This window comes from Trichomycterus rosablanca, chromosome 7 (assembly GCF_030014385.1).
Source record: "Trichomycterus rosablanca isolate fTriRos1 chromosome 7, fTriRos1.hap1, whole genome shotgun sequence".
Classification (NCBI taxonomy): Eukaryota; Metazoa; Chordata; class Actinopteri; order Siluriformes; family Trichomycteridae; genus Trichomycterus; species Trichomycterus rosablanca.
The window spans coordinates 39,834,201-39,854,200 of NC_085994.1; the positions used below are offsets into that span (position 1 = coordinate 39,834,201).

The following is a 20,000-nucleotide window of genomic DNA, read 5'->3' on the forward strand; positions in this document are numbered from 1 at the left end:
ACCAAGGAGTTAATGCAAACATCTTACATCTTCAGGGTAGAAATAGTAAATCCCAGCACGGGTCAGGTCTCCCTCTCCCTGCACCTTGGAGCGATCATAGAGGAAGAAACAACTGCACCTACAATACAGTAAACAAACAGAAGCATTTTAAAGATGACCTAAAATGAATTAAAACAACGATCATGTAAATATAAATGTAAAACTTTACTACTCAATTTAAAATGCTCAATTAAGCTACTCACTGATTCATTTTTAATTCAAAGTGGCTTAGAAGGATCCAAATATCACAAGCCATCCATCTATTCTGATCCATTAATCCCTCCCAATGTCTAACCATCCAAAGATCCATACTTCATCCATCAGCGCACACCTACAACTACTCAGATATTCTATAATTCATTTATGCTACTGACGCTTTTATGTTATTGATTTGATCAGAGCTGATGAATCTACACTCACCGCCTCGTTTCGGTCCACGCCGTCTCAGCCATCGCTGATCAGTGTGGAAGAGACACAGTGACGACTAAACACTGCTGTTATTAAGAGCAGCCTGATCTTCTTCTCTTCATGCTGAGTGGAGGAGTGACCCTGCAAACACAACAGCAAAATAAATAAAAATTGAATTTAATGTAAACACAAGCATCACTGATCACAAGGACGGCTGTGAGCATCTAGGTATGCAGAAGTGTTAGTAATAATCAGAGACGTGACTGTTTAATAAGTTTAGTTTAATTTTAAGATGCAGACGCTGCAGTTCATCGCTTATTGTTTAGTATTTCACTGTTGTTCCTGCTGTTTTAGGTCATCCTGCAACTCCATTTTCTAACCTTTATCTTTATTCTGAAAGCACACTGTAAATCCTTGTGTCGCTGGAGGTGCTGCTTCCATTAACGTTATACTAGTGGATTAGGGAACTGACAGTTTGGTCTGATCACCAGATTGCTACTTGTTATGCGAATTTAAATTATACCATGAAAATGCATTACTGTGACACCCTGAACCAGGTGACTTGGTTTGGGAGTTTCACATGTTCTCCCTGTGTCCACAATGGTTCCCTCCGGGTACTAAGGTTTTCTCCCACCTCCCAAAATAGACCAACATGGTATAAAGTGAAGTGAAGGGGCTGTATTTATTTTTTTTCCACTTAAAGCATTGATGATATGGAAATGAACCAACCGAGTGCATCAGGCATGCAGTAGTAGCGGTACGCTAAGGAGTCGAATCTTTGTGAATGAATCTTTTAAACCAGTATGGATCGTTTTAAAAGATTCATTTAGAGGAATCGGTTCGTTTATCATTATTGTACTTTTAAGGTATCTTTAAACTTTTGGACTAAACTTTTTAAAGGTCGTGATTTAAAAATAGATTGAAACAATAATAATAATAATAATAATAATAAAGAATTACGCCAGAAGTTTGTAAGGGTGTGTTTAAGTTACCAAATCCTCACAGAAAGTTTCACAACAAACTCTGCTGGTAACTTACAGAATCTGTTACTATAATAATTAACCTTACATAATACATTAATTAAAAATGACATATTTTTTTGGTAAATTGATGCTAGTTATTTGATTCTGGAAATGAAATCAATAGATAATCGACTCACCTGTTAAGCCAAACTTGGACTACTTTCTAATCTAATGCCTTATGATTATACTTACAGCTCTTAATTTTAAAATATACTAAATCTATGATCTAAATGCATTTATCTAAACACGGTGACTCCTCAGTTTGCATAAAACTCACTAAAACTCGAGATTTAAAAGGAATGTGGGTCACAAGAAAGAGTCATGTGAGAAAGGTTCCGTTTAACACTAGCATACTAGCGTACTATGTAGTGCAGGACAACAGCAGTAGGCGCGCACATGCGCACTATTCCAGCATACTAGCTAGTATAGTAGTATACGAGACAGCCAAAAGGAAAGTACGGAAAGCTGGAGAGGACAGTCAAAAATGTCGTTGGGTAAACAGAAGAGCATTAACCACATTACATACTTCTGTTCATTCAAACCTTCTCACCAACCGCTTTATCCTGGTCAGGGTCGCGGTGGGTCTGGGAACAAACACTCACACAGGCACACACACAGACACTACATTATTAACATTCTGAATTCTCACTCAGGGCAATTCTACAGTCAATCCACGTTCTGCAACGAAGAAATCGGAGCACCGACTCGAAATCTACAGTAACCACATGGAGAACATGCAAAACTCGACACAGACAGTGACCACAACAGGATCACAACCACGCCCTAAGGAACCGTGCTTCACAGAACCCACTTGTACATCTTTTGTACATAAATGTACTGATCAAGGTCACAGTGAAACCAGAACTTATTATTGGCCACTTAAGGTTGGAAATCATGTTATATATGATAGCAATGAATCACAGAGTATTACTACCTCTCTTTAACTAGCAAACTATCATTGGGCGAGCCAATCCACCTACTAGCATGTTTTGGGAGGTTGGAAGTACAGACAAACAGAAAAAAACATACCCAATTCTACACAAAAGTAACTGGATGCAAATATCTACACTTTAATATTTATTATAATCGATTTTATTTTTAAACAGTAATACACAGTGGAGTCACTGCACTTTATTATTGTGGATTTGATTTTTAATGATTATATATAATCTAATTTTTTTTACCATCAATCCACACTTAATCACCCTGGCTGAAGAAAACGTCAAGAATTTAAACCTTCTATTCACAAAAGTATTTAAATCGTTTGCTGTGGGTCCTGTTTGCTTTGATGATCCTCGAAATGTGTCCAGAACTTAACTGAACTCACATGCTGCAATCTGAATAGACTAGACATACAGTAGATTAGAAAGGCACAACAGGCCTATTAGTGCTCCCAATTTACACTGCATCATCAGTGAAGTCACGAAGTCCAAAAAACCACCTGTGGAACTCCAGGATCAAATTGTAAAAAGAATATAAAATATCTAAAGCTTGGAGTGTCCTGTTTAGATATGGAAGAAGCTTGGCACAACCTTGAACCTTCTCATAAGTTTATGCATTGTGCCCAGTGTATTTGAATGCCACCAGAACCTTTGCAACCTTGACCAGGATGAATGGCATCAGAAAACAATAAATCAATTCATTTATTACAGACTCGAAACCAATACAAATTTCATAGATACAATTTCCACATATATCAATTCTGTTCACCAGGTAAATAGTAATTATGATCAAAAGTATGTGGACATCTGAACATGAGCACATTGGACATCGTATTGCAAAACCATGGGAATTGCTACAAGATTTCTTCAAGACTTGGAGTGTGTCTGTGGAAACTTGTGCACATTTATGAGGTCAGGTCAGTTGCATCAAAAGTTCTGGCCTCTAACAGACATTCTGATTCATCCCAAAGGTGTTAAAGTCTGGGCAGACCACTGGAATTCCTCCACAACTCACCAAGCTGTCTTCATGGACCTGGCTTTGAGCACTTAGGCAGAATAATAAAAAATGCTCACCAAGCTGTTTGGCACAGTACTAGAAGCACCTAATTTAAATGTATTATTAATGTTAGACCTCTGATCGCAATTAGTACCCACATGTGGCTAAAGAAAACTAGTCTCTGGAGTTGAGAGTCTGGTGTTTTAATTAAGTCGCAGAACAAAACACACACAAACACAGATTGTTTTTAAATTAAGGAATAAATCTTTATTTAGCTGGAACGTGACTGGTTAAGTTAGGTGCACCACAGTGGAGCGAAGCACACAGGAGGTACGAGATGGTCAGAGCATGTTGCTATGTAAACTGAAATAAAGGAGTATGGTCCGGTCCAGGAGGTAAGAGGGGAACAAGAAAGCCCTCTGGTCCATCATGAGGAGAAATCAAGAACTGATGCTTCACAATCTTTACTCTTCGTGGCCCTCATAACCGTCGGGCAGGGCGTTCACGTGGGAGTTGTGGAAGAGTGATTTGTTCCCGTCACCCCATGGGAAACGCTGCAGGGAGAGAAAATAAATTAGATTTAATTAACAGCTTTATTATATACACCAGTGAACCTAAACATTAGGACCACTCGTCTAACGTGCTGTAAGAACAGCTCAGACTCACTGAGACTGAAAGAGTACCAGCAACCAGGATGTTACCAGCAGCTGCTTTAGCTTTTATATGTTTTAGGGTGGATCGTCTTACAGTGCATCTAGGTTTCATGTCTTCCAGGGTAAACTATAGAAGACCGGATTAGTCTGACCAGCTGACCTTCTTCTGTTGTTTCAATGCCCTGGTCAGACACATTTTAGGTGCTTTGTATGGTCAACAGTTACAGTGCCTTGCAAAAGTATTCAGCCCCCTTGAACTTTTCAACCTTTTGCCACATTTCAGGCTTCAAACATAACGATATGAAATTGTAATTTTTTGTGAAGAATCAACAACAAGTGGGACACAATCGTGAAGTGGAACGAAATTTATTGGATATTTTAAACTTTTTTTTAGAAATAAAAAACTGAAAAGTGGGGCGTGCAATATTATTCAGCCCCCTTGCGTTAATACTTTGTAGCGCCACCTTTTGCTGCGATTACAGCTGCAAGTCGCTTGGGGTATGTCTCTATCAGTTTTGCACATCGAGAGACAGAAATTTTTGCCCATTCTTCCTTGCAAAACAGCTCGAGCTCAGTGAGGTTGGATGGAGAGCGTTTGTGAACAGCAGTTTTCAGCTCTTTCCACAGATTCTCGATGGGATTCAGGTCTGGACTTTGACTTGGCCATTCTAACACCTGGATACGTTTATTTGTGAACCATTCCATTGTAGATTTTGCTTTATGTTTTGGATCATTGTCTTGTTGGAAGATAAATCTCCGTCCCAGTCTCAGGTCTTTTGCAGACTGCAACAGGTTTTCTTCCAGAATGGTCCTGTATTTGGCTCCATCCATCTTCCCATCAATTTTAACCATCTTCCCTGTCCCTGCTGAAGAAAAGCAGGCCCAAACCATGATGCTGCCACCACCATGTTTGACAGTGGGGATGGTGTGTTCAGGGTGATGAGCTGTGTTGCTTTTACGCCAAACATAACGTTTTGCATTGTGGCCAAAAAGTTCGATTTTGGTTTCATCTGACCAGAGCACCTTCTTCCACATGCTTGGTGTGTCTCCCAGGTGACTTTTTATAGATATCTTTGAGAAATGGCTTTCTTCTTGCCACTCTTCCATAAAGGCCAGATTTGTGCAGTGTACGACTGATTGTGTCCTATGGACAGAGTCTCCCACCTCAGCTGTAGATCTCTGCAGTTCATTCAGAGTGATCATGGGCCTCTTGGCTGCATCTCTGATCAGTCTTCTCCTTGTTTGAGCTGAAAGTTTAGAGGGACGGCCGGGTCTTGGTAGATTTGCAGTGGTCTGATACTCCTTCCATTTCAATATGATCGCTTGCACAGTGCTCCTTGAGATGTTTAAGGCTTGGGAAATCTTTTTGTATCCAAATCCGGCTTTAAACTTCTCCACAACAGTATCTCGGACCTGCCTGGTGTGTTCCTTGGTCTTCATGATGCTCTCTGCGCTTTAAACAGAACTCTGAGACTGTCACAGAGCAGGTGCATTTATACGGAGACTTGATTACACACAGGTGGATTCTATTTATCACCATCAGTCATTTAGGTCAACATTAGATCATTCAGAGATCCTCACTGAACTTCTGGAGTGAGTTTGCTGCACTGAAAGTAAAGGGGCTGAATAATATTGCACGCCCCACTTTTTAGTTTTTTATTTCTAAAAAAAGTTTAAAATATCCAATAAATTTCGTTCCACTTCACGATTGTGTCCCACTTGTTGTTGATTCTTCACAAAAAATTACAATTTCATATCGTTATGTTTGAAGCCTGAAATGTGGCAAAAGGTTGAAAAGTTCAAGGGGGCTGAATACTTTTGCAAGGCACTGTATCTGTACATGGCCTGATGAATACAGCATATCTGATCAGCATAAAGAACAGAGGGACTTTGATAAGGACCAGATTGTTATGGCCAGACAACTGAGTTGAACTATCTTCCAAACAACAGGTGGTACGTGGTGACACCTGTCCAAGAAAGGACAAGCCACCAACCACCAACCAATGATGCCAGAAAACATGGTACAGACCTGCAGAAGATCCATTGTGGATCAAACTGCAGATGATTTTAATCGTGGTAATGAGGTAAATGTGGCACAACACACAGTGCATCAAACATTTCTGTGCCAGTCCAGGTGCCTGTGCAACTCCCATCCACCGATCAGAACTGGACATCAGAGCAACGAGAAAAGGATTCATCCAGGTAAAATATCCAGAATGTACAATATGATCTGCTGGTAATGTCCTGGTACAAGAACCCACAGGACTCCTTTAGATGCCCCATTTGAATCCAAGTCGTTTTGACAGCAGGTGAGTGGTTCACCTGTATATACGCATGACTTTATGTGCCGTCATTTGATGTGATGCGTGTTATTTACCTTGCTGCGGATACGCAGGTGAGTGTAGGGGACGAACTCTGGGTTGTCGTGGCTGTGGTGCTTCAGGAACATGTTCAGCATGCAAACACCAACGCCGGGCAGAGCCACCAAGAACGTCAGCAACTTCCAAGTCTTTGCTGAAGATTAGAAAATAAAAATGGATAGTGAGCCCACAATCAAAACTGTATGAGCATACGTGACCAAAAGTATGTGGACAGCCGAACACCAGCTTTTCGGACAGGTCATCCCAAAATTACAGGCATGAATAGAAATTGGTGCAATCAGGCAATTAACATTTGCCAGGTCAAGCACTGACATCAGGCAGTAAGGCCTGACTTGCAATCAATGCTCCAATTCATCCCAAATCTGTTTAACAGGGTCAAGTTAGGGGCTGTGTGCTACTTGGGACTGCTTCAGTGTCTTCACACACAGATCCACGGATAAACACCCATTCCAGGGTATTTCTGCCTTGCACACAGTGTCCAGTGTTTCTGTGGTCCTGCAACTCCAAGTCGGCAGTGAAACCAAACATGGTCTGTTGCAATGCGTTCCTGTTGGCAACAACTATAACAAGTGGTTATTTGAGTTACTGTTGACTGTTCCTGTTAGTTCACACCAATTTGGTCATGCCTTGCTAACCTCTGTCTTTAAAAAGTTGGTTCTGCTGACTCAACTGCTGCTCACTGGATGTTTTTTTGTTGTTGTTGTTGTTGTTGTTGCAATATTCTACAACTCAAACTTGTAATTCAGATAGAAAAATAAAGTACAAAATGTCAAATGATGTGAATTCTGGTTAATATGTTTACTTATTATAATAAAATGGTATTTTGATTCTGATTTGTACTAATAAATATAAAAGAATACGTGTACGGAACACTGTGACTTCGTTCGTGTCATTGAACTATCTGGTTTCTTTCTAGATTCTGCGACAAATCCTGAAATTCTAATTAAAAGTGTTTTATGTATGGTTGAGATATTACTTAAATATTATTGTTATTAGAAAAAGTTTTATTTTGATCATAAAAGTTCTGCTGCTGCACTCACCTTTAAGTGCATATCAACCCAGCATGCTATGCTAAGCTAACGTCAGCAACCAAACAATTAAACCACAAAATTAAATTTTATGAATATTGAACATCCTACAAAATAAGAATGCAGTGAAATAATAACTACTTATTTTAAATTAATATTTAAAATAAATAATTATGATGGCTACATTAGGTTAGCGATGTTAGCTTAGCAAATAGCAAGACCGTTCTGGAACAAGGTCACAGTGAAGCGGTCAGGGTCGCTGTCACGGCGCAAATGTAACCGTTTTTACACAAAATTATTTATTAGTTACAGTCTGTAGTTAGATTTTTACCTCCTTGATCTCCATGAGCTACAGCGGACAGCTGGCGGTTCTGTACCTGGCACACAGAGCGCAGGAGAGAGGAAGAGAAGCGACCCAGCAACGCCATAATTAACTGAAGAGACAGAACTAGCCAAGCTGCTTTAATAGCGACCTCGCTACACTGCTTAACCTACCCGTTTTCTGACAACTTGCGTTCTGATTGGTTTATAATTAAAGATCCTCTGGGATGATTGGCTACACAGAGGATATTAGCCTATCGCATCGCAGGACCACAAAAACGGGTATGTTAGCACCTATGCTTGTAAAGGATGACTGCCTCCAGAGAGATGGAGGTGAAGCGATGGGTCATTTTTGAAGTTGTGCTTTTATTAATTCACACAAAAACTACTGTTAACAGTTGCACCAAACATTATACAAATAATTATTTATAACTTGTCAATATTTATTATTATTATTAATAATCTATTGGTTCCAAATCATGAGTGGAACCTCACAGTCCAATCCAATCATGTCTTCACTGTTTGTGAGGAGTTTGGCATGTTTTCCCAGCTCCATGTGGGTTTCTCTGGGTACTTTGATGTCTTCCCACATCCCACCACATGCCAGTAGGTGAAATGGTGCACGTCTTTGGACTGTGGGAGGAATCGGGAGCACCCGGAGGAAACCCACGTGGACACGGGGAGAACATGCAAACTCCTCACAGAAAGGACCCAGACTGCCCCACCTGGGGATTGAACCCAGGACCTTCTTGCTGTGAGGCGACAGTGCTACCCACTGAGCCACCATGCTGTTCTGTAGGTGAGCGTTTGAGCTGCGTCAATGTTCACATGAGGAACTTGTGTTACCAGGAGTCTGATTTCATGCTGCAAAGTGAGCATTTGATTCCTCACAACCATCTACACTCGCTCATGTTAAGGTCACACATTCCCCCACCCACCAAAACAAAATGCAATGTACATAACTACCCCAAAATTAGGGGTTCGTAAATAAACAAGTCAGTCGGGGTTCTAACAAGCATCTTCAGCACAAGACTCCTCCACCCCGTGTATGAAGGAGCTTCCACAGGTCCTTCATTCCCGCAGCTATCAGGGCTTACAACAGTATGTAATATATTACTCATATCTACATTTACACGTCCTATAGTGTGATAGAAAATTGCAATATGTATTATATTATTCATATTTTCATGTATATATTATATTCACGATAATATAAGAACATCACTTGCTGTTTAAAGGGAATCATTTTAGTGTAACTACTCACTATGTGTGCAATTTTGTCTGCCAGTTTTTTCACCTAGTGGTCTTTTTCTGTTTTTACCATCTTCCTTTCATACTGCTGTAACCAGTTTAGGTCTCCAAAAGGGAAAGTCTTATCTTAAAGAAAAATACTCTTTGTATGTATTCAACCTACAGTTGTTTAGATATGCTGCTACATACCATACCTGAGGACCAACCACAGCACAAACACCACCTCCCTAATATACTGTCAAAACAACCGAGACATATGAAGGAGCCCTGTGGATCCCAAGATTGATCAGAACAGTCGACCCTCTTCCGTTCTCCGACGTCCAGTTCTGATGCTTGCGTGCATGTTGTGGGTGCGTCAGATCATGGACTGGGATATGCAGTTTGATCCACAGTAGATCTTCGCCTGAATTACAGTTTTTAAATTCTAATTGTATTTTTAGTGTTCCAGCTTTTCTGGAAATAGGATTTATAGATCTGACCACTAGCATATTGTACATTTATCATATTATTAATAAATAATTTGCCCAAAGTCAGTTTAGATAAAATAGCACATTTATTAAAAAGAAACAGCACAAGTTTGCAGTTGCTGCTTGTTTTATTTCCCTAAAGCCTGCAGTTCTTGTACCGGTTCCTGTATCAGTTCTTGTGCCATCAGGAGCGCTGTCCATTAACCAACGAGGGCGAGAGACATGATGCTGGTTCTAACTATGAGCGTTTAACCACACCAGAGAAACCTGCAGCACTTTGAGCTGGTTGACATGCAGCGTCTTTGGCCTTGTGGTGCTGAAGGCTGTGAAGCTGTTCGATCAGAAAAAAGAATAAAGCAAAGCAAAAGAACAGAATCCTCCAAAATAAAATGGGGAAAAAGTCAAATAAATAAAAATCAGGACTCACAGGAGGGTAAAAGCACTTCTGGGTGTATTCAAAATCAAAATCAAGGCAACGAAAAGATCAAATCATAGGCAACAGAAAACAAGAAGTGAGCAAAAGCTTGAAAACAATTACAACCAGCAGTGCAAAACAATTCACCAATAAAACCAATCAATCAAATCAATTCCAAAAGATCCTGAGGAAACAGCGACTATGACTGAAACACAACAAAATCTGAACAGTTTTTTCATTTGCTTAAATTATAAAATAGATATAAAAGAGAAACCCAGATCCCGTAACCAGCCTTTGTATTTCCACCCGGCCGTCAGTCAGCGTTCATATCCGACAGCAGCGAGGACTCGCCTCAAGCCTCAAAAACACAAATAAAACCAACAAGCACAGACGAGGACAAACAGAACAATAATATTCAATACACGTATAGCACACGGGAAATCGTTGTGAGCCAGTACCATATATACACACACAACCCAGCGTAAAGGAACTCCACTTTGCCGCTTAATGTTGCTCCATTAAAAGGTGCTTGGCAAAATTCCTTTTAAATGTTGTGTGGCAAAGCGCAAACAAACAGAAAACAAACAAAATGAACGTAGAAATCGTACGATGGACGACAGCACCTAATAAAACAATACAAAACAAAAAAAGCCACATACATCAGTTACAGAAATGTCTCAGACAAACATGCCAGCACAGCTAACAACGACTAGAAGCTGGTGGCGGCCAGTTCTGCATAATTCTGATTCAGCCTCAGCCGCTGTTAGCAGCGTTAGCATTTCTGTCCGAGATGTTGCTTTCATCGAATGAAGGTCACGAGAAGGTTCAGCTGCAGGGACGCAACAAAAACACGACGTGTTAAAAAATGTAAACGAGCTGAGCGGTTCGATACTTCACCAGCGAGTGTCGGGCACAATCTTCACATGTGTAAGGCAGAGAACGCAATAAAATATATGAGAGAGAACCGAGAGAGAGAGAAATGAGAGAGTAACGAGCAGAGAGGGAAGAGAAACGAGAAAGGGAGAGAAATGAGAGAGAAATAGAGAGAAACGAAAAACAAAATACAAGAAAGAGAAACAAGAAACGAGAGAGAAGCGAGAGAGAGAAATGAGGGAAACAAAATAAGAAAATGAGGAGAGAACGAGAAACGAGAGAAAACAGAGGAATATTTGGATGTACAGTGGACTACATCAGGTGTATAAAGCTCGATTTATTCACGTCACTAACCCACTTTAATCTGGTCAGGGTCGTGGTAGGTCCGGCATCACTTGTAAACACTGCCTGCAAGGTACAAACCCATGTTAGACAGGGTGCCAATCTGCTGGAGGGTGACACCCACGCATTCACCCATTTACTCATTTACACCAAGGGACAATTTACAGTAACAAATCTACCTGCTGCATGTTCTGGAAGGTGAGATGCAAATACAAGAAGACATGTCCATCTCAGCTGTGCTATCGATCGGTAGTGTGCCTACACAGACACAAACAGGATTGGCTGTGTCTGTAATAGTGGCCTCTGCTGGCTGGATGCAGGCGCTGCACAGAGACTGTTAATAATAGAGAGCAGTGCGTGACAGAGGAAGCACGTGTTGGGTACAACACACTTCAGTTACATGTGAGGAACTGGATACGACTGGGTTGGGAGAAAAATCAACCACCACATTCAGTGGGCTGTTAATTTTTCAACATCACGACTATAAAGCCATCCATCAGCTTTAGCTGCTCAGACGGACCAAACAAAAGTCAAGCTTTTCCGAAGGGGTCATGTTTTTTTTTCCGCTTCTCAAATTGCCAGTTCTGAAGCAGATCGGGTGCAGCATAAAGGTGGAACGTCTCTTACTTGTCTGAGTACCAGGAGGATGCAGTGTGTGATTCTACCCAACAACCACGACCCAAGATTTACTGCACTGGTAATAAAATGATCCCGGAGTCTATACGTACAAACTGTAGTATATATTCCCATAAGGACCTGTGTGAGATTTCTTATCCACGTTATAGGTACAGTAATTTGGCCATACAGGGCAAACACACTGGATTTTACCCTTTCAGTGGGATTCAGTACCATTTATAAAAGCACAAACACCACGTAGTGCACTGTACATCCAATAGGATCACTTCCCGTTCCAATATAAATGCACTACATAAGGTATTACAATGGCTCTTCTATCCTATGTAGTGCACCATTAAGACTCAATGGTTGATAATAAAAATCTAATAATAATCCTAAATGTTTCCATGTTTCACACTTCAGTGTTAATTGAACAGACAGAAGACGATTGCATAGCTGATGAGAAATCATAAGGAGCTCAAAAGAAAGAGGAGAAGTTACAGTTCAACCAAAAATAAAACCAGCACAACGTTCCTCTCACCCTGAATGTAGATGATGATGTGGTCACGGTGTTTGGTGTGAGCTGGTAAAATTATCATGATTTTATATCAAAGGTTTAAGAACTGAAATAAAACAATTTTAGATTTATTTCAAATTTATTTTATATTAGTAACCGTTAGTTAAGGTGTATGATCAGATAGTAACTGTTAGTTACAGTGTGTGACAAGATAGTAACTGTGAGTTATGGTGTATGATAAGATAGTAACGGTTAGTTAAGGTGTATGATCAGATAGTAACTGTTAGTTACAGTGTGTGACAAGATAGTAACTGTAAGTTAAGGTGTATGATGAGATTGTAACATAATAGTTATGGTCTATGATGACAGTAATGGTTAGTTAAAAATGATCAGACAGTAACAATTAGTAAAGGTGTATGATGAGATTGTAACAGTTAAGGTGTATGATGAGATAGTAATGGTCAATGATGGTGTATGATGAGATAGTTACCATTAGTTAAGGTTTATGACAAGACAGTAATTATTAGTTACAGTATGTGACAAGATAGTAACTGTGAGTTATGGTGTATGATAAGATAGTAACGGTTAGTGAAGGTGTATGATGAGATATTACCGATTAGTTAAGGTGTATGATGAGATAGTAACCGGTAGTTAAGGTGTATGATGAAATATTAACGCTTAATTACATTGTATGATGAGATAGCAACCGTCAGTTGAGGTGTATGATGAGATATTAACACTTAATTACAATGTATGATTAGATAGTAACGATTCGTTACAATGCATAATGTGACAATAATAGTTAGTTATGGTGTATGATGAGATAGTAATTTAGTTACAATAGATAATGAGATAGTAACTGTTAGTTAAGGTCCATGATGAGATAATAATGGTTAGTTAAGGTCCACAATGAGACAGTAATTGTTAGTAAGGTCTATGATGAGAGTTATGATTAGTTAAGGTGTATGATGACAGTAATGGTTAGTTGAGGTTCATGATCAGACAGTTACGACTAGTTAAGGTCTATGATGAAAAGTAACAGTTAGTTAAGGTTTAAGACGCGAGTTGCATCACTGGCTTGTACAAAATACCATATAAACTAAATATTTATCCTGATTATAATTATTAATACCTTTTTTAACACAGCAGCATGTTAGAAATATTGTTTACTAAAATTTATATTAAAATCATTCAGCCGTTCACATCGTAACCTGGCAGCTATTCAGAAAAATCACCACCACCTTATTTTGACGATCAGGTTTTGTAGAACAACCTGTGTCCACAGATTAAAAAATTGATGCTTTTAGCTGCTGGATTCAATTATTTAATTTCTCTTTGACTTTATAAATAATTGCCAGCTCGTGCTTGTACGGTAGAATTGTATATCATGATATGCTGATCATTTATTATTAGTTTTATGTAATAATTCCTGCCAATTATGTGTCACTTTTGTCTCCTAATCTTATTAAAAGTAATAAATGATAGATTTTGTTTAGTGCGGTGCAGTGTGGGTAAGGGGAACATTGTACCTTTGATTTTTGGTGGAACTTAACAAAATGAAGGCAGCCAATCAAACACATCGCTGCTGATTCACCCCGTCATTTCCTGTTGGACCAGACGAACCTGCCAAACCAACAGTGGCGAGTCCTGTCTCGGGTGTGTTCGCTCACATAAATACTATTCCCCCTATCTCCATCGTCTCCAAGCCCACACCCTCACACCCTCTCTTTATATGTCTCTCGCCCCTCTCTATGTCTCCGAATTCCTTTCATCCGCCCCCCCCACCCCACAAAACCTGTTGTCCGATTGCCCATCCCTCGTTCTAGTTCTCTCTCTCTCTCTCCCTCTGTGTTTGTATATGTCTCTCGCTCACAGGCGGCAGAGGCAGAACAGTGTAGGGATAAACACTCCGAAGGCCACTAAAATGGGGAACATCAGGCTGCTGTTGTCGGCCGCGTACGGGTTCGGCGTTCTCGGGCCGGACCGGACCGGATTTTTCGATGAGGAGTGGGAGGCGCTCTTCTTCACACCGTCCTCCCCAACTTCGCCGTCCTCCTCCTCCTCTTCATCCTCCTCGCGCTTCTCCAGGCCGGGGTGAGGCTGCAGCTTCGGCACGTCTGAGAGGGGAAAAAGCAAAAACAAAGTCTCTGGAACATATGCTGGCATGGTTTGGGTCTCTTAGATGGTACAGTTTAATGATAGAACACTTTTGTTACCCAATTTAGTCATATCCGATTACCCAATCCCATTTGACCTCTTCTGCTCCAGACCTTCACTCAAAACCGTATAGAGCCACGACGAACACACGATTCCTTAGACACGTGTGAAGTACCAACCGCTTCTTTTCACCTGCACCGGTTCATATGAAGATCCGTATCGCGCACGGAGAGTCACGCACCGATCTCCATTAGAAATAATCCTGTTTAAAATGGACTGGAACGCTGACTTAGAGCCTTGCTTAAAGTTCTTGTAGATTAATGGAAGCGAATCCCTGCGATCATGTTCCGAATTCTAGTCCAAAGCTTGCTCTAAGTGTGGAGGCTGGTATAGGAAGACCTAGGTGATGTTTAGGTTCCCAAATATGCCACATAGACTAAAAGTATGTGGACACCTGACCACGAGCATTAATATTATTATTAATACAGCTGTTGGAAATGGGTGTGGCTGAAACACTATAAATAAATAAATAAATACAAATCATAGGAATTCGAAGAAGAAAAAAGTTCACACACCTTCAGGTTTCCCTTTCATGATGTAGAGCGCGCACACCTTGGGATTATCATAGTAACCCTGCAAAAAAACAAAACAAGATGAATGCTTTTACAAGGCAGGTCAAACATGCAAATTCACACCCACACCCACAGAGCTCAGTGTGGCCAGATGCAAATAAAGCAGACGACTGAGAACGGACAGACATGGAAATTAGAGACGCGTCCCGTCCACAAGATCCTTTAAGCAAAAAAAAAAAAGCACCTGATTATACAATCAAATAAAAAATAAATGAATACATAAAACCGTGTGTATTTCAGTGCATCATTTAGGGTCCCGATCATCTCTACAACCATTGTCGTCTTTTACTAAAAGACTGAGCACAAACTCCAGTTTGGATCTGCTTCATTTCCCTGTGCACTCTGGCGAGCTCTACCCGCCTTCAGGATCACGCTACTCTCTCAGTATTCTTCCATTGCTAGTGTCTGCGCCTGATCCAGCCAGCGCGGGTCACTTTTGCAAGCAGCAAATCAACGAAACTATTATATTTTATAATTTCATTATTTTTAATGTCATGTTTTACACACTTTGGTCACATTCATGACACAAGATTCGTCTGTTCAGGTTTTTTAAAGTCAAACACGGTCACACACACAGTTTCGTGTCTCACTTGCACGTCTTTGTACTGTGGGAGGAAACGCACGCAGACACGGGGAGAACATGCAAACTCCACACAGAAAGGACCCGGGAATCGAACCCAGGACCTTCTTGCAGTTAGGTGACGGAGAGCTACCCACCGAGCCACCGTGCAGCCTAGACAAAATTGCATCCGTGGGCCACCGCCTGGGTCAGACTCTCGACGCCCGAATGCTCAAAGCTCACAGCCTCCAAATTACAGCGTGTGCCCAGATCTGACTGCAACCATTTAAAAGTACATGGAAAAGTGGTCGCTTGTTAAGGTCAAGAGACCAAAATTTGCAAACTGTTACCCTATAGTGGCGTGCAAAAGTTTGCACACCCCTGGTCCAAATTTCTGAGCAAATAAATTAGTACAAGGGGCAAGCCGTAGCCTAGTGGTTAAGGTACTGGACTAGTAACCAGAAGGTCGCTGGTTCAAGCCCCACCACGGCCAGGTTGCTGCTGTTGGGCCCTTGAGCAAGGCCCTTAACTCTCAATTGCTCAGACTGTATACTGTAAGTCGCTTTGGATAAAGGTGTCTGCTAAATGCCAAAAATGTATAAAGTCACAAATGAAACCTAGCCTGACCCTAACCCTGAATTCCCAGTTTGGTGGTCTTGGATGCACTGATCGTCTGATGAGGTCTTTCCAGCATTTCCCACATTGCACCACAAGCCCAGAGAATGATCAACCCACCCCCGTGCTTAGCAGTTACCGAGGTGCTCAAGAAATTCCCGAAAATCAGGCTTGGTTAGATGTTCCTTTAGGAATATTCATGGAGCAATCGCATGAGCAGTAGGGTTGGGCGATATTGCCGATTTTCATACCGTCCTACCGTCTTCATAAAATACCGCAGTATACGGTATTACCGCGCGATCCAATTCTATTGAACGGCTCTTTCAAATGAACCGAGTCGCATCTCTGGGAACCGTTATATATATGTTTTATAAGTTCTTTTCATTGTTGCGCCGTTCTTATTGGCCGTAATGCACCCATTCTGCTTCACATCAGTACGGGGAATTAATCAGTCATAATAAAAGCTGTTTATTGTCGGAATTAAAATCCGAAATCCGAGTATCGCGAAGAGTGAGCGCGACACACACACACAGATAATAATATATTGTATTGTATTTTTTGCAAGTTCGGGCTCGTCAGTGAATGTAACCGTATTCGGTTGTGCCACCCCATCGCATGGTTTTGAATGGCAAGATACTAACTGTTAGCTTAGCAAGCAAAACCCGATGGAATCGCTGTCTAAGTAGCGCGTTCGAATAACCTGCCTTATAATAAGTCATTGACTTATTAGAATCCTCTCTACTGAGGCAGCTGATTATGTAAGCAGTAAGACAGCAAGGCAGCTCACTAGGTGTTTGAACACACCCTATGCAGAGCGCTCCCTAGCTTTGGTGTTATCACCTCAAAAAGTGAGCACCCCCACAACCAATCAGTGAGCTCCAACCGCCTCCAACTCCCGCCCCTCCCTTATTGTGGATGCGCGCAGGTCTTAAAGTCTCCGTTTTCAAGGTAAACCTGAAGCAGAAATTTGGCGCTTCACATTTTTAAATACCGCGGTGTACCGTAATACCGTCATACCGCCCAACCCTAATGAGCAGTTCCCTCGGGAAGTTGACATGGTCCTCCAGGCCTCAATTTGACCTTTTAACTCTTAATGACATTACACAGTGAGAAAACAGCGACTTAAAAATGCCGTGCTACCTCCCTACAGCCTCCTCCTGCTTTCTGGGAAGCTGCGACAATTATTGGGACACGGTTTGAAGAGTCGGAGTATTTATGAAGCTTTGATCTTCTGGCTTCATCCTAACCATGACTGTGGACAGGCTAATTAAGGCCTTTAAATCTCTTAGGGGTGCACAAACTTTCACATATCACTCATATATGCGTCCTTACCTTTATGAACTCCACCGTCAGCTTGCTGTTGAACGTGGACACCTCCCCCAAAACGCTGAGCTTCCCCCTCTTTATAGTGAAGGGTACGATCTCATCGTGCGCCGTGCTGTGCCCCACCCGGTCGAAAATATCCAGATCCTTCACCACCATGTGACCGTTCATCCTCACATCGAAGACCTGCAGGACAGAAAAGATCCTGATGAGCTTCGTCGTGCACCAAAAGTATCTGGACGGCCTCCCGTTACAGAGTTGTTAACACATGGCTAAGAGATATACAAGCTAATATATCAAACAAACTTTGCGGCAGCAGTTTGGGGAAGGCCTTTTCCTGTTCCAGCATGCCCATGTCCCTGTGCACAAGACAGTTTGACTGGTTTTAGATCTACAGTGGCCTGCGCACCTTATGGTCTGTGCTGGACTGGGTTCAGGATGCTAGACTGGGTTTAGGATGCTGGACTGGGTTTAGGATGCTGTACTGGGTTTAGGATGCTGGACTGGGTTCAGGATGCTGGACTGGGTACTGGGAGCTGGTCTGGGTATTAGTCTTTGTGCAGGACTGGGTTCAGGATGCAGGACAGGGTCCTGGGTGCTGGACTGTGAACTGGGAGCTGGTCTGGGTGCAGAACTGGGTTCAGGATGCTGGACTGGGTACTGGGAGCTGGACTGGGTTCAGGATGCTGGACTGGGTACTGGGAGCTGGACTGGGTTCAGGATGCTGGACTGGGTACTGGGAGCTGGACTGGGTGCTGGACTGGGTTCAGGATGCTGGACTGGGTTCAGGATGCAGGACTGGTTAGAGGATGTTGGACTGGGTTCAGGATGCTGGACTGGGTACTGGGAGCTGGACTGGGTTCAGGATGCTGGACTGGGTACTGGGAGCTGGTCTGGGTATTAGTCTTTGTGCAGGACTGGGTTCAGGATGCAGGACAGGGTCCTGGGTGCTGGACTGTGAACTGGGAGCTGGTCTGGGTGCAGAACTGGGTTCAGGATGCTGGACTGGGTACTGGGAGCTGGTCTGGGTATTAGTCTTTTTGCAGGACTGGGTTTAGGATGCTGGATCGGGTACAGGATGCTGCACTGGGTACTGGGAGCTGGTCTGGGTAATGGTCTGGGTGCAGGATGCTGGACTGGGTACTGGGAGCTAGTCTGGTTAATGGTCTGGGTGCAGAACTATGTACAGGATGCTGGTCTGGGTAATGGTCTGTGTGCAGGACTGGGTTCAGGATGCTGGACGGGGTACTGCAGACCACAAAATCCATCATACACCTAAACATCATGATGAGTCTCAGGTTTCATCAATAATAATCACAAATCAGACGATCACATCCACAATCAAACTGATATCTGGTTGTATCAGTGTACAGAGGTGAAGTGTGTAAGCGCGTGTAAGCGTGTGTGCGTGTGTGTGTGTGTGTGTGTGTCTCACCTTCTGCTGTGACTGGGCGAAGTAAACCTCGGCGAACTTCAGCACCAGGATGTACTCTCCCTCGTCTTTGATGGGAACCTCGTACCCGAACGTGTCCTCGTTATAGCGCTCCGTCTGATACAGGATCTGATCCTCCGGACTGGAGCGCAGGATCGGCAGGCGCATCCCATAGTCCGATGCTGGGACACGAAAAACACACACATACTGGTGTGATTACTGGTGTGTGTGTGTGTGTGTGTGTGTGTTAGAAATCTCCACGCCTGTAAGAAACATTGTTCAACCCTGTAATGCTCACATCACGCAGCATCAATTCCACCCGCCGGTCAAACTGGGCTACTTTAAATGCTAATGGTGCGACTGGGTGCGTACTGGTGCTTTAATCCTGTACTAAACAAGCCAAGTCAAGCACCGTCACCTCAAGCAAGGAGGTCCTGGGTTCGATTCCCAGGTGGGTCCTTTCTGTGTGGAGTTTGCATGTTCTCCCCGTGTCTGTGAGGGTTTCCTCACAGGTTAATTGGTTAATTGGTTCAGGTTAATTGGAGATACAAAATCGCCCTTAGATGTGTGTGTGCACGTGTGTGTGTGTGTGTTTGTGCGTGCTGCACCCATCGAGAGCTGGGATCGGCTCCAGCACCCCCCCCCATGACCCTGAAGGTGAGTGAGAAGCAGGTGGTGACTTCACATGAATCAAAGGGGGTTAGGTTCTAGTCTGCAGCTCTCCTCAGCCAGTGGGTGGTGCCAGCGCAAGAGGACTCGGAATAGGGAATCGTCAATGACTAAACTGGTCAGGCAGGGAGAATATATATTTAAAAAATCATTCCCCAGCGTAAGAATGAATGAAGGACTGAATCAGTGGGTCATTCATTCATTCATGACCAGATCGGCCAATCCACCTCCTGCAAGGAAGACCTACGCGTCACCAAACAGGGAATCGAACCCGGATCCCAGAATGCGGACGTGTGACACCCACACCGAAATCATCAGCCAGCCGGTGCTTTGTTGTGGTCAG

General features: G+C 42.4%; 3 protein-coding genes across 3 annotated transcripts in view; all 3 read right to left on the bottom strand.

Moving 5' to 3' along the window:
• hps4 (HPS4 biogenesis of lysosomal organelles complex 3 subunit 2) overlaps positions 1–1,714 on the bottom strand; it is a 9,290-nt gene extending 7,576 nt beyond the window's left edge. The window contains exons 1-3 of the mRNA XM_062998701.1: positions 1,607–1,714; positions 460–588; positions 28–118 (exon numbers count right to left, since the gene is read on the bottom strand). Of these exons, the coding sequence (XP_062854771.1) occupies positions 28–118; positions 460–491 (123 nt within the window). The 5' untranslated portion in view covers positions 492–588; positions 1,607–1,714. The remainder of the gene's footprint in view (positions 1–27; positions 119–459; positions 589–1,606) is intronic.
• A 1,934-nt stretch (positions 1,715–3,648) lies between these two features.
• LOC134317953 (cytochrome c oxidase subunit 6A, mitochondrial) lies at positions 3,649–7,918 on the bottom strand. The gene is made up of 3 exons (XM_062998702.1): positions 7,801–7,918; positions 6,438–6,574; positions 3,649–3,961 (listed from the first exon to the last, which is right to left on the bottom strand). The coding sequence occupies exons 1-3, from the start codon at positions 7,895–7,897 to the stop codon at positions 3,872–3,874; spliced, it is 324 nt and encodes a 107-aa protein (XP_062854772.1). The 5' UTR covers positions 7,898–7,918; the 3' UTR covers positions 3,649–3,871.
• Positions 7,919–13,470: 5,552 nt separating this feature from the next.
• Positions 13,471–20,000, bottom strand: part of mlec (malectin) — a 12,388-nt gene continuing 5,858 nt past the window's right edge. The window contains exons 3-6 of the mRNA XM_062998703.1: positions 18,992–19,170; positions 17,566–17,742; positions 15,003–15,060; positions 13,471–14,387 (exon numbers count right to left, since the gene is read on the bottom strand). Of these exons, the coding sequence (XP_062854773.1) occupies positions 14,140–14,387; positions 15,003–15,060; positions 17,566–17,742; positions 18,992–19,170 (662 nt within the window). The 3' untranslated portion in view covers positions 13,471–14,139. The remainder of the gene's footprint in view (positions 14,388–15,002; positions 15,061–17,565; positions 17,743–18,991; positions 19,171–20,000) is intronic.